Here is a 14979-nt window from a genome sequence, read left to right on the forward strand (position 1 = left end):
AAGAAAAATAAAGAATTAAATTCATCAAATAATTATAAAAATAATTTGTTAGATGCATACCAAAAGTATTGTTTGAGTTTTAATAAGAATATGTATTTATTTATATTTTAATTTAAAGAATCACAATAAATGTATAGTTTAGTACAGTTTACATATTTCATTTGGGTCTGTTTGCATTTTGTGCAAGATTTAGTGAAAACCACAGAACCATGGGTCCCTAGAATGTTATACTAGAAGACCGGAAGCAAAAAGAACAGGGAGACACTTACAGCCGGTGCCAAAAGGTGCCCAATCATTCATTAGGGATAAGTGAGATTTAATGTTTATTTATTTAGGTACTTCATATTTTTCTTCACTTAAATGTTTTTTCTAAATGTTTTGATGGTTTTAATATGTAAAAATATAATGATAGTGTTAATAAGTGGTAATATTGGTAATATTTTTGAGTGTCTGGAATGGATTATCTAAATAGGGAAAATGCGTTATGCAATACGAAACGTCACCTTAAGAATTTGCCCCTGATTAAATTCGTATGCCGAGGTACCGGTGTATATTTTAATGCCTGAATGTTTAAACATAGATTTAAATATTTATTTAGTTAATATATATATAATTACAACATGGCAACACCCCATCAAAATATATTTTTACTTTTATATATAATGGCATGTGCATGAATTATTCTTTATAATAGTTCTGGTTTTGTGCAAATGTAACAATGTTATGTTAAATATTATTAAGGTATTTATTTTATAGCTTTACAAACCCTATAAAGCATTTTGTGTGTCTGATTTAATGTAAACTATGTGCGGAAATATAGGGCTAAAAACTATTATCCTTGATTGGGGAAACTATCATTAAAGACAAGTTAATAAATGTATTATAACTGCACAATTAATAAGACCGTAAGTTTTCTCCTAACCGCCAAAAAGGTGGGGGGGACCGTATGAACAAAGGAGTCATGTGATTCATGGAAAAGAACCGACTCACATGAACGATTCAAATCCGACACCGTTATTTAGAAGCTAAAACGACACAACAACAAGACGATATCACGTCGTTACCATTGGCTTCAGGAACAATGTAATTAAACGTTTTTCGTGACTCTGAGTGGAATAGTGCAGGTTATAGTGTGCGTTAGATGAGGGCCGGCGCGCATTGTGCAAAAGCCGGACTGTAACCCCTCGTGCAGAAACGAGCTAATAATAGCAGAAAGAGCTAGCTTAACGCTGGCTAAACATTAAAATAATAATTCTGTAACAATTAGGGAGCGCGCTGGTGGTTTATGTCACAGGCTGAGCTTGTAAAGGGAGACAAAACGCCGAGCTGGCCCCCTGCTCACTACCTGGCCAGTCGGTCGGGTTTTCGCCCTCCATCCAGCGGAGCCTCCGTCTGAGCACCTCGTTCTCTTTGCGCGCTCGCACCGTCTCCTCTTCATACTCCAGCACCGTGCCGCCCACCATCTCCATGATCTGCTCCACCGCCGCCATCAGCCGCTCATTCAGAGCGCGGTGCAACAGCTGCAGCTTGGTCATGTTGGGCTCCAGAATTAACCAGAACCTGATTTAAAGCAGGATTTAATAATAACTAGCTAGCTATCGTCGCGTTAGCGCAGCTCTTCTTCCTACGGCAGTGTAGCGCTCACCTACTGTGTGCAATGTCGGGATCTTTACTGACCCCTAGCGGACGGAGCGCAGTCAACGTGCAGCAAAAATACAGTACAGTACAGGGTGGCACAAACCTCTCCATAATACAGGAAAGCAAACTCACTCACTCGTCGTCGATACTGATTTGTCCTGTTTATCCTACATATCCAACCTATACACCCTGGACGAGATGCCAATCCATCGCAGTGCACACACACACACATTCACACACTACATGCAATTTTGGGAACACCACTCAGCCTAACCTGCATGTCTTTGGACTGTGGGAGGAAAAATGAGTACCTGGAGAAAACCGAAGAACATGCAAACGCCATGCACACAGACCTGAGGCGGGAATCAAACCTTCAACCCTGGAGGTGCAAGACGATATTGCTAACCCATAAGCCACTGTGCCGCCATTTAAGCAAACTCTCTCACTCACTCGTCTATTCTGCTTTCTCCTGTATCCTTCCGGGTCACGGAAGGCCTGTAACTCATCCCTGGAGGCCAATCCATCACAGAGCGCACACACATACACATACGCTCATTTACATACTATGGGCAATTTGGGAAAAACAATCAGCCTAATCTGCATGTCTTTGGACTGTGAGATGAAACCAGATTACCTGGAAGAAACCCACCAAACATGGGGAGAACATGTAAACTTGTGCAAAAAATCTAATCCGGACCCTAGAGGTGAAGGCAACAGTGCTAACCACTATGCAGTGTGCAATCTGAAGTACAATTACATCCATAACACCAGATCATCATTAATCATCATGAAAGGAAGACTTGACCATGTGTGTATTTGCAAATACAGTAAATACCAGTAATCCACACTATCTTGAGATCATTAAAGCTGCTATTATTATTATTAATACTACTTTAAACTGGGTGTGTTAGAGCATGGAGAACATTTTGTCCAGAGAATTGGAAACATTTTTAAACCTAAGTCAATTTAAAGGAATATTTTCCATAATTTGTCTGAAGAGCTCTTGATTATTTGATTTCTGACAGGTTACACAGGCTAAGAAAATCTTATTTAACAATAAAATAATTATGAAACATTTTTATCGGAATTTATTTAAATAATAATTCATTAACACCATTTCCCATAACAAAATGAAAAAAGAATTTAACTCAGACCCTGGAAAGTTTTTCTGAAAAAAAAAGGCATAAAACCCATTCGATATTTTTCCTACAAATATCCTAATACACTTTTTATAACAATTTGTTATTGCTGTAAAAGCAACTTGGCCAGAACTTCTGTATTTTTTATCCCTTTCCCATTAAATCAGCCTATTGCAGGTTGCAGTGTATAAATGGAAAAAATGTAGCCTATAGATGCAGTTTCTATTACACAACTGTGTTTCTAGGCCATTTACAATCATGTAGTAACAAAGACACATTTGGAATGATAATGCCGGGACTAGTTTCTCTTTGTTTAAATATGCAGTTTATTCATTCACTGCAAATAAAGCAAATTGCATTAAATACTGAGCAAGCCCTGTACCTAAGTGACACTTTCCCTCTGATGGACAGTAAAATGTTTTAAGTTCACTTTTAGGGGAACAGTATGAAAGCTTAAGTGTGAAGCATATCAAAGACAATAGCTAAATTCATTCTATGACCAAAAAAAAAAAAAAAAAATTTCCAAGGTACTTTTTTTGGTGATATTTTACTATTACTGAGCTACAGTAGCAGCACTGTTAGATATTACACACTGAACCTTTAATTACGATGCGATCGAGCAGAAATCCTGCAACCTGTCCATTGCTTCGTACTTTATCAAAAGCATTCAAAACAAACCTTAGGAAATAATTTGGTCCCAGACAAACACACGTATTGCATGTATACAGTGTCTGAAGATCTACTTTCTGCATTTTTAGTTTATTGACAAATCACAACCCTTTGACATAAAAAAATCTGCCTCAAGAAAGTTTTATTTTTAATTCCTGCTTTCATGAGCATATGAACATATTATCGTTTTGTTTTACTGAGCCTCTGAGGGTTTTCCAAATAACTTCATTCCACCAAAAAAAAAGGATCATTTATGCTACTGTAGCTTTGAAAAGACTGATGTAGCTGTTCTTTCTTTGCAGTTTCGCAGCCTCAGCAGTCCTCATAAACAGTTTTTTACAAGTGACAGAGGCACAAGCACTGCAAACCGATTTGAAGGTTTGTGATAAGTAAAACGAGGGGAAACGTTGCATTTTGTTGTATCGGGTGTTAAACAGGATAAAAATCTTGCTTGTCATCAGAGGAAGTGCACGGTAAGGTCAGAAAAAAAGAACAAACTTCATGAAGATACAGTTGTGGTTAGGCATTTAGATATACTCATCATAAATGTGATAGCCAAATTGGGCTTTCAGGCTTTCAACTGGGATTTCATTAAGGCAGAATGTTTGTACAAAGTTTTGGGTTTTTTAATATGAACACAGGGTCATAATTATACATACAAGATCAAAAATACAGTATACAGTACATCCTCCCACTTGAATCATTTATTAATTGGTGTAAAAAAAAAAAAAACCTGAAATGTCTTTTACTTTCCCCTGTCAGTGACTATGATGCACTACAGCTTGTAGCTTTTCTGTACCAACTTGGAAAGAGTTTGTTTGACAGCATTTATTGAATTTACCCACAGATAATGCAATGGGAGATTCCAATGCGCGCAGGACAGATCTGAGAAAGAGGAAAGTAGATTTACAGTCTGGAACATCTCTTGGAGATCTCAAGGTCAAGATATGCAGATTCCGAGATCAGGTCAAACAACTGTATGTAGCACAAGTTATTGGAAGATTATTCCACAGCTGAGAAAATAGGTTAGAATGGTCAAGAACAACCCAGGAACCACCAAAGCACAGGCATTATCTGAATGATTCTGGAACACCAGTGCAGTTACAGACAAGTGAGTTTTACATCATCATGTAAAAGCCTTCTAGAGGGGAGCTCTGACCGGAGGTATAGTACTCTGCATAAGTGTTAAACACATGCAAATAAATTCTGTAAAACAAGGATGCTTTCAAAAAAAAAACCTATAAAGCCCAGTAAACAGTAATAGAATAGAATTTAGTTAACAAATTTGGTGTAATGCCGCTTTGAGGACTGTTTAGTGTCAGGTACAATTTGTGGAATATTTAAGGAAATTAGCTACCAAGTTTTACTAAGTATCCTACAGAACCACCCACAATTCTTAGACTGTTGCACCTGCTTTTTTTTGTTGCATGCAAACCCAGCAGCTTCCATTATGTTTTCATTTTTCTAAAAGGTAGTATAATGCTTTCTACTTTTCTGGCTCTTTTAATTTTGTGGTGGAATACTGATGTTTGAAGTCAAAAATTCAGCCCCAAGAACCTGCCGTTAAGCATGGTGGTGGTAGCATCATACTTTGGGGATGTTTCACTGCCAGTGGAACTGGTGTATGGATTAATGTAAACGTCTGACTACCTCAAAGTTAAGCAGCATACTCTCAAATCATCAGCTAGATAGTTGGAACTTGGACAAATATGAGTGTTACACCAAGACAAATAGCCAACACACACATCAAAGCTGTAAAGTAGGCTAACTTTGAGATTTTTGAGCCTCAGCCCTTATCAAATATTTGAGAATGATGTTTAAAGGTTTCTGTCAGGAAACCATGTATAATTGAGCACTTTCAATTTTGCCACAAAGAGTGGTTAAATATCCAGCCAGAATTCAGTCAGAAGCTTGTTGATTGCTACCAAAGATGTCTGCTTAAGGAAAGGTAAAACTTGCTAAAGCACATTTAATCAAATATTTGGTTTGCTCTACATATAATTTTGACCCTGTGTTGATTTTAGAAAATTCAAAAATGAGGTGCATGCACTAAATTCTTTTAATTAAAGAGCTGTTAATTAAACAAGTCTGTTGTAGAATCATTCTGTTCCAGAAAAAGACACTGATGTGAAACTGATGTTCATAATGAGTGTATGTAAACTTCTGATCACAAATGTAAATTGATATTTTATCTAAAATTCACAAAAAGCAAAAGCAAAAAAAAAAAAAAAAGATAATTTTTTATTAATTGTAATTAGATAATACATACGGCAGTCCGACTTTCCTTCATGACTACAGAGTCAAACTGTGAGCTTTTGCTAAATTTAATAGTATTTATAAATCAGGCGGTTTAATACTTCGGAACCTCAGGTCGATAAGAGACGAGTGTAGTCCACGGTTGATTCCAAAAGCCAACTTGCTAATGACTGTCATTGTTAAAGTGCTGCTTTACCAGGTGAAGCTGAAGAGACCTGGCCACATTAAAATTCTGGTTGCAGAGGGAGCAGTTGTAGCGTTCGTCGTAATGTTTGCGTTGGTGTTTTTTTAGCGTGTGGCTGTCGTTGAAGCTGCGCTCACAGTGAGCGCACCGGTATGGCCTCTCTCCTGTGTGAATACGAACATGTCGCAGCAGGTTGCTTCTTTGGGTAAAACTCTTGGAGCACCAGGTGCATAAGTAGGGCCTCTCCCCAGTGTGTGTGCGCAGGTGGCGCCGAAGGTCAGCTGACTGGTAAAAGCCCTTGCCGCACCAGTTGCAGCCAAAGGCTCGCTCATGAGCCTGCTGGTGCACCCGTAGCTTTTTCAGTTCTGTGAATGACTTTTTGCAAAGTGAACATTTATACAGCATTTCATTGTGCGCCTCGTTGTTTAGAGTCTCTGTGTTCCTCATCTGGTCTGGCTGAGCTGCGTTGTGAAGCTCTTCTCTCTCGGCCACCTCTGGAATTAAGGCATTATGGCTGCCTGTGCTAGGACTGAGAACGCTCGGGGATTCAGGGCTGTCCAAAGGGTCTGACTCTGCAGGAAGATCAGTGTCTGGTAATGATACAGGAATTTGCTTCTCTTCTGGTTCAAGCTTCACCCTGTGGAGTTTTACAACAGGTAACAAAAATTTTTGAAAGGTGTCCTCATTTGTGTTTGTAGAAGTAGGGTTTTCTGTGCACAAGTCCTCACTGAAGGCTTTCACCTCAGGATCTGGGTCTTTTTTGCAAACTGGTATCAGATCTAGTGTCTGTGGAGTCTTTATCCGGACTGAACCTTCACTTGGCACTTGGTTCTCATTCACTTCTGAAGGTTCTGTTTGTTCTTCCAGGCCTGAACTCCACTCCTGCTGGCCACATGGAGAGATTTCATCTAAGTCAGAATTAGAGGACACAGGGACTGGATCTGCACAGTAAAAAAAAAATAATAAAGAGTAATGTTATTATAATTGTAAGGAGCAAATAAGCAATAAACCCTGGTATATTAAGTATAGGTTTGGTTTTGTCCCTTCAGTTTGTAAGCAAGTCATAATTCAGGTTGGTTGGGTTAATTTATTAACAAATTCATTTTGACATACAGTACAATTCACCTGTAGAATTTGGGGCACCCTCAATGAAAACAAGCAAAATTTAAGTTTTTTACTTTTGAAATTGAACAACACATAATATGGGATATTTAGACATTCATTCATTCATTTATTTATTTTCCATACCACTTGTCTTGTAAAGGGTTGCAGGAGGACTGGAACCTAATTCAAGGAGCTCAAGGCGCAAGACTGGAAAAGGTGACAAATCACTGAAGGGCACAGACCCACAGACGTTCACACATCCAACTACATACTATTGGGAACTTGGAAACACTAATCACTGCATGTCTTCAAATCTACAAAGCGTAGGGAACACATGCAAGCTCCATGCAAACAATTATGAGATCCGAAATCCCCAACCCTGGTGGTGCAAGCAGAAGCACCATTAGAGATTCCGGGCTCTTTGGAAGGTTTATATTGTACTTTGCCTCCAACTTTGATAAGGCCAAAACGTATTCCATAGCATTTTTAAAGGTCCTGTCACTTAGCGGCCATTGGAATTCTCATTACATCATTTTGCGGCACCCCTGGATGCGAGGCAACATTGCTAACCAAAATGCCACCATGATTAAATTCAGATATTATCATTATTGCACTGGTTGTAGCTTTGTTTAATTTTATATCTCTAACCTTAGAAAACAGCAGAAAGCAGGAATAAAGGTCTACGTGTGATTTAAATGAAGTCTGATTCTTGGTTGATGCTACACCACAGCCATCCACAGCCGAGAGTCTAGACAGCAGATAGGTCATGTTTTCTCAGAAGGGTATGTACCTGTACTCTCCCCTCAATTATAGTAACAATAACCAATCATGGGGATCTGTGAAGTGATGCAAGTGGAAGTAAGTCACACCACCGCAATGTTACATGAGCAGAAGTTCAAAAGGATGTGGCCAGTTTGTGTTGGGTAGGTAGTTGTCACTCTAAAGGAGAGGTTGGAAACTGGCTACTACTCGATTCTCAATTAACTGCGCAATTGAATGTTTCTCTGCTGAAGATGAAAATCAGTTCTTTCAAATCCACGGCTATGGTTCCCTACCAGAAAAAAAGTGAGAGGAGACACCTTTTCCTTGGCAAAGGAGTTAGACTTATCTTGGGATGGTATAAACTGGTAAAAAAAAAAAAAAGGCAAACTGGAAAACTGATTGGCAAACCGATTGAGTCAGCTACTGCAGTTTCTGTCTAATTATGTGGTGGTGAAGCGGGAGCTTAGGTGGTACACAACCTCTTTTCCACTGCTCTGGTTCCCGTGTCGGTTCCCAATTTTGGAACCAGTGCCGCGCTTTTCCACAGGAAAAAATTGGTGCCGGTGCCCTAAAATAAGCACCGAACCGGCCCTTAAACTCTGCTGGTCTAGTCGCAAGAACCTGTGACGTCATAAGCGATGGGCGGAGTTATAGGAAGCGTAAAAAAATGGTGGAGACCCAAAGTCCGTTAATGTGGAGCGCGGACGAAACAAAAGCGATTTTAGAAATTTGGACATCTGCCTAGATTCAGCAGAAATTGGAAAGTGCTTTAAGAAAAAAAAAAAAGTATATGAGGAAATAAGAGAAGAACTAATAGTCACACGAACAACCGACCAAATAGTGCATAAGCTAGTTGTCTATGTCGATCTCTTTCAGCGGTTATAACACGTCGAATAAGCTGCCTATGGATACTGAAAAACATTTTCATAGTTTGGAGAATAACCAGTAAACTGACTTCAGAAACTTTTCTGTTTAGTGGGCATGGCCTGTGACTTATCATCATGCAGCTCCCGCTGAGCTCCTGTCTAGTGTAAATGCGGGCCGGTTCTCGGCGGTTCCCAGTCCAGCACCGGCGGAGCACCAGAACCGGCACCTGGCACCAGCACCAGTGTAGTGGAAATAAGGTATAATAAGAGATTTACATTCCTTTCCTTATGAGCCTTGAAAGAATAAAGTGAAAAGAATTAAGTGAGTACAGGTGGTGGAAATGAGGTTACTCTGCAAAGGGTTGCTGGACTTGCTCTCTGTTAAATGGTGGGGAACTTACTGACCCAGGAGAGCATTGAGAATAGCTGCTACTCCACTGAATTGAGAGGACCCAGCTGCGTTTCGGGTGCCCCATGATCAGCTCCTGGTAAAACTGCACCAGGCATGAACCACTGGATGAAAACCAAAAAGCGAGACTTACTTTTGTTTACCTGCTGGAGAGATGTTTCTCAGTCAGCTTGGGAGCATCTGTTATTCTAAAAGAAGCAGCTGTAATCTATTCTCTTAACGTAAAAAAAAAAAAAAAATTGGAATTAGCTATAAAACTAGATGTATAAAGAGTAATACGCTTCTGCTTTTGCACAGTTACAACTCCATACGACTTGTCCTTAGAGAATAAAACACTTTATTTGACTAAGAGAAAGTGTGTTATAATAAGTGCTATAATACCTAAATCACAGACCATTCTTTAGATATCCAGTCTATAGGTCTATATGTTTGGGATTATAAACAGACTCAAATATCAGAATGTTTCGAGGAGGAATGCATATTTTAAGCAACAAATCTTCCATTAAATAAGCTGTGATTCTATAAATTAGCAGAAAGCCTGCAGTGGTAGAACAAAGTGCTTCGGAAAATCAGTCAGCACTAAACTATTAGGGGATATGAATGTCAAGAGGAAGCTGAAATGTCTGTTAGAAGTCAATGTTAATTGAATACAATTGGGATAATATCATCTTTCTTTTCCTGGTATGGGTTGCTGAGTTCGAGATGAGGCTCCTATAAAGACACAGCAGGGACCTTGGTAACGGTTGCCAGGTCAGTCTAACGTCTCCTGTTTATTTCCTAATTTAAAATTAATTCCAGATTTTCCAGTGCAAAAACAGCCCATATTATATAACGGTAAACTTACACCGATCAGCCATATCAGTAACCTAGCAACAGGATCATGGGCACCCAAGTCCCATCTAAGCCCATGGGGACCAAAGGTCAGCCCACACATCCCGAGCCTATGGAAAAGCCAATGCAGCACTAATCACCAAAATTGTCAATGCTGGCCAAGACAAAAATGTATTAGGATACTCAGTCCATTACAGCCTGCTTTGTATGTTGAATAGCAGACAAAGACCTCGAGATTGTTGACCCGGCCTCCAAACATGCCAGATCCCAATCCAATCAAGCATCCATGAGGCCTTTTGGACAAACAAGTCCAATCCACAAAGGTCCCATCCCGCAGATTCCGTGATACACCACCAAAGGTCCCGTGGATATGTTTGTGAATCTTTGGTGGTACATTCTGGAGTCTGCCACTAGGATGTTGGCGTTTACTGAGCGCTTGAACAGACGCTATTTTGTCTCAGTGCTGTTTCAGACTGTAAACTCTGTCTCACTGAAGCTTTTCTGAAACTAGGATTATTCACCATCACCAGCATTACTGGACAGCCATTTTCTATCATCGTGCTCTGGGATTGATTAATTGAAACCAATGAGGCCGACTCATTTTCCCTGCATCCCCACACGCACACATATAATATACCAGATATTTTTTACATTTACTTATACACTGAAAATATTGTATATAATTGTAAATATTGGTACCTGGTGCACTGCAGTGTCTATTTTTTGTACAATACACGTAAGCCACTTACATGATTTGTTTGCATCTATGAATGTTCGATCTGCAGTCCGTCAGCATCTGCGAATATTTAAAACATCTATAATAGCTATAGCAATAGCTAATTACTGTGAAAAAGAATAGTCTAAAAAAGATCCCTACACTTTGTTAACCTTACTCAAAGGTTTTGCCTTAATGTACCAGATTTTTTCAAGATGAAAAGAAAAAAAGCATCTCATTCAGCCATCCCTGAAAGAAAGGAGGAAGCGATGACTTCCACTATCCCAAAATTATCCTCTTAGCCACCATCATTCCGAACATGAGAAAAGACTGCACTAAGTGAGGTAATTCATTGGTGCATCAAAGTAACCAAGCAAAGCAAGTTTACAGTTTGGAGCAATCTCTGTTTCTTAAACATTTGAATACCAGTTAAATATATCTTGCCAGAAGCCAATTACTGTACCTGGACACACAACCAAAAAGAATGAGTAAGAGTACACTCTTGGCACTGTAAGAACACTTAATTTTATTAAACTTAGTTCTTAAAAAATAGGGCAGTCTGTGTATTGGTGAACTGAGACTGAGCATTAAGAGCATGAATGAGTCCTGTGCAAACTCTTATCCCTATTATATATCGGAAATCACGCTGCCAATATCTATCTTTCTCCCATGAAGCTTTTATATGATCAGAAGAAACCATAACGTTTTGAGTAAATAACAAAACAAATTGAGTAACCAAATGTCTCAAATAAGTAGGTAATAAAATGCATGATTACTGTACACAGAACTTCATTAAAAAAACTCTAACAAAATGCTGAATCTGAAGATGACAGATAATTGACATTTGCATCAATAATCAAATCAAAAGATGCAATGTGTCAATCAATGTATAAATCTCTGACTCTTACTGAATTCTGAACAACATGTCATTTGAGCATGTCAGGAAGAGGAAGTAAGACTAACTCTAGGACAGCAAGACAGCAAGGAGCAAGCTATTTAGACAAAAACTCGATTTTACGCACACTTGTGGGTGCTTTCCATTACTTCTCCATTATTTATGGCCTACCAATACATCACAGATTTAGAATTGGCTGCCGAGTAATAATGTTGGAACTCTGGTAGGGCAGTAGAGTTTTTTGGCAATCCAAAGCGTCTTGCATCACAAGATAAAAAGCCTATTTACACTATCCAAAGATTTAAAAAATGAAAACAGAAGACAAACTTGCAAATTCTAAAAGAGATAAAAAGAAACAAATAATTTTAATTGCATTAACATGATCTGTAAAAGAAAGGGGCAAGTTTCTCTATATTTTAATAGAGGTTTTAAGATTATTTAAAGTTTCAGTAAATTTAACTTGACTACTAGACTGAGATCTTTAAAAATAAATAGCCCAAGTTAAGTAAAGTGCATCGGTTATTTTAAACGGAAAAGAGACTGAAGAAAATGCCTAGAAAAATAGTTTGAAGGGTCAAAAAGAAAACTTATTATAGTTGATTGCATACTTAGTAAAAGAACCAAAATCTCTGAATAAATCAATGAGAATTGGAAGAAGTGAACACGAACCATCATCATAAACCATCTGCTTAAAAAGGCAACTTTTTGCAACCAATGGTGACACCTTTTATGTTGGGGTAATTACGAAGAACATTGAAATGGGGCTAGAATGCAAGATCAAAGTGACGTAAAGGCAGCCCTGTTTGATGCCCTGGTACAAATGAAAGGGTTGTGATTTTTGAGAGGTTGTGATGATAACAGAGCTTGCAGATTTATATAATATCTATGTGGAAAAACAAAAAATTTGGCCATAGCCAAATCGCTCTAAAACTAAATGCATGTATCCCTATTCAATCTGGTCAAATGTCAAGGGTTACACCTTTTCAGCATCAAGGGAGATAAACGTTTTAAAAATACAACAAACATGCATTATGGCTGCCTATTTGTCTACTAAGACATGTGGCCAACACCTTGGCCACAATCTTTTGATCACAATTGAGGAGGTTGAGGGGGTGATATGATGAAGGGTCTGTATCTTCCTTACCTTTTTTCAATATGAGTCATATGTGACTCAAATCGCTCGCAAAATGTTCAGATTAACCCAAGGACCTACTGGAAGATTTAGCTAAAGAGTATTGTTGCAACATTGTGCAGCATTGCACAAACATCTTCTGAATGTTCATCCAAACATGATCTGTATGGATCATCTTGGAGTGAGAAGAAAGAAACCTTTTCAGTGACCTCATTACAAAAGTAAACATCTGAAGCATGCAAAACATTATCTAGATAAACCAGAGGAAATTTCGAAACTCATTTCTGTGGACTGATGTAGTAAAAATGAAACTATTTGGCCACAGCAACGATATAACTTAGTATAACTGTAAAGCCATGTCAGATGAGAAGCTCATGACCACTTATTAAAGCATTTCTACACATCTTTTTCCTTTAAGGAGATTTCCATAAACATTCCTTTTTAGTGAGGTAAACCAGTGGTGCAGTGCTGAAAATTTATCCCCAGACTCCTTGTAGCTGGTTCAGCAACCGAAAAAAACAACCCACCGTATGTTATAAACAGTGACAGTGAGGGCATGGGTGCTGGGCTCGGCTCACCTGAGCTGCTGCTGTTAGGAAAGTTTGCTTCATCTTCCTTGTTTTTTTTTATCTTAGATTTTTTTCACGAGGGGATGTATATTGCAATAGACTGCCAGGCATGATATAGGAAAAATGTGCAGATATACCTGCAGACATGCAGATTAGGTTAATTGGCATTCCCAAGTGCCCGTAGGAGTGAGTGAGTGCATGTGTGTGTGTGTGCCCTGCGATGGATTGGCACCTTGTCCAGGGTGTACCTCACCTCATGACGCATAATGCTCGCACCCTAATCAATCATCACTCCTAACTAAACCAAAAAACAAACACGGGAAAGTAAACCGGCGTGAGTCCAGCACATGACGGTGTATCGGGTTGGCTAGGGGCTTGGACATCTGTCTAGTGCCCCAGTACGACGGAAAAAGCTGTGATTTGTTAGAAAAACAAAAACCAAATCCCTCCAAAACTAAATGCACATTTTATTACTATTCGATCAGGTCAAATATCTTTATGGCAGCAAGAGAGATGAAGGCTAAAGTAATATCTTTGATTCACCTGGGAAACATTACAGTGGTACTTCGACATATAACCCCCACACCTTGAGAACTTTTGCCTTAACAACTAAACTTTTGGAAAAAAAAGGAAAGAAAAACCTGAGCCAGTCACGTGTAATTCCAGTTGAGCATACTTCCTTTTTGTGGTTTTTTTTTTTGGATTTTGTGCAAGATTTAGGCAAGGCAGACTAGACAAGCCAAGCTTGTGTTTAAATAACAATAACTAAAGTGATAATACGTGTATATATATATATATATATATATATATATATATATATATATATATAACTACAGCATTGTGGACGTTCCACAACATTAAATGTACTTGTAATCCATTCCAGAGTGGACATTTCTTGTCCACTTCAACAGTCGTGTTTTTTTTTTTTTGCCTTTAAGGACGTTCTGTAGTTGTACTTCAGACTAACAAACCGTTTTAGAATGTTCTCGTACAATTCCGCATTGCGCAACATCCCTGTGTGTCGCTGCACTTAATCGAGGAAAACGCACATGAATCTTTTAACGGGGAACTTTTGCTTTAAAAAGTCGTGTTCTCTTGACGCTCGCGGCGACGTCATGTGACACAAACAAGCGCTTTAATTGGTTCGCCGAGTTCTGATTCGGTGAGTCCGCTGGGATCTCGGCCAGATCTGATGCTCTTCCCGCTCGCGCGCGCACATACACACGATGATGCAGTGTTTAATGCGACCGTTACTGAGTTGCTCTAACTCTCGGTACGGGGCACGTGAGCGCCGCGACGCTGTTTCTGTTGCGTTTACCTGGCGCTGGAGTGAGAAGTTCTCGGAGCTGCTGTTTGAGCGTTTCGTTTTCGATGCGTGTCTGCGCGGTCTCTGTGCGGTACTCCGTTATTGTGGCTTCCACCGCCTCCAGGATCTCCCGAACAGCCACAGCCAGCCGCTCCATCAAATACGAGTTTAAAATCTCTAAATTTGACATTTTGGAAGTAGTTTAAGGGTGAAGGCTACACCAGGGCCGCAGAAGCAGTGTGTACCCCTGTGTCAGGGAGAAGCTTCACTCACAGAATCACTTCCGGCTGTCAGCAGAATTGATTTGTGGCGTAGAGTGTAATTACTAATGCACAAACACCAGGGGGCGCCATAGGGGGCTGAGCTGATAACAGACACTGACCAGCCATAATATTATGGCCCCGCCCCCTTTGTCACTATAATATTGATGCACTGTGTTCTGACACCTTTGTATCACCACCAGCATTAACCTTTCCATCAATTTGATATATACTAGCTCTTATA

At 39.3% G+C, this 14979-nt stretch overlaps 2 protein-coding genes across 7 annotated transcripts in view; both read right to left on the reverse strand.

Annotated features, from left to right (window-relative positions):
• Positions 1–1632, reverse strand: part of zgc:66474 (uncharacterized protein LOC327500 homolog) — a 35346-nt gene extending 33714 nt beyond the window's left edge. For all 6 annotated transcript variants that reach the window (XR_008365834.1, XR_008365833.1, XR_008365830.1 and 3 more), the window contains exon 1: positions 1346–1632. Coding sequence is in view for 1 of the 6 variants with exons in the window: in XM_053515449.1 (XP_053371424.1) it covers positions 1346–1535 (190 nt within the window). In the remaining 5 variants the exon portion in view is untranslated. The remainder of the gene's footprint in view (positions 1–1345) is intronic.
• Positions 1633–5532: 3900 nt separating this feature from the next.
• zgc:66443 (uncharacterized protein LOC406856 homolog) lies at positions 5533–14747 on the reverse strand. The gene is made up of 2 exons (XM_053514073.1): positions 14488–14747; positions 5533–6827 (listed from the first exon to the last, which is right to left on the reverse strand). Exons 1-2 carry the CDS (start codon positions 14663–14665, stop codon positions 5866–5868), a joined length of 1140 nt encoding a protein of 379 aa, XP_053370048.1. The 5' UTR covers positions 14666–14747; the 3' UTR covers positions 5533–5865.
• Positions 14748–14979: the final 232 nt, after the last annotated feature.

This window comes from Clarias gariepinus, chromosome 16 (assembly GCF_024256425.1).
Source record: "Clarias gariepinus isolate MV-2021 ecotype Netherlands chromosome 16, CGAR_prim_01v2, whole genome shotgun sequence".
Taxonomy (NCBI): Eukaryota; Metazoa; Chordata; class Actinopteri; order Siluriformes; family Clariidae; genus Clarias; species Clarias gariepinus.

What these genes read in the sequence shown, in the direction of transcription:
- zgc:66443 (XM_053514073.1), bottom strand. Translation starts at nt 14,665, where the DNA reads ATGTCAAATTTAGAGATTTTAAACTCGTATTTGATGGAGCGGCTGGCT. An exon ending in ACTTCTCACTCCAGCGCCAG is followed by an intron (nt 6,828 to 14,487) that starts GTAAACGCAACA and finishes TTTACTGTGCAG; the next exon opens with ATCCAGTCCCTGTGTCCTCT.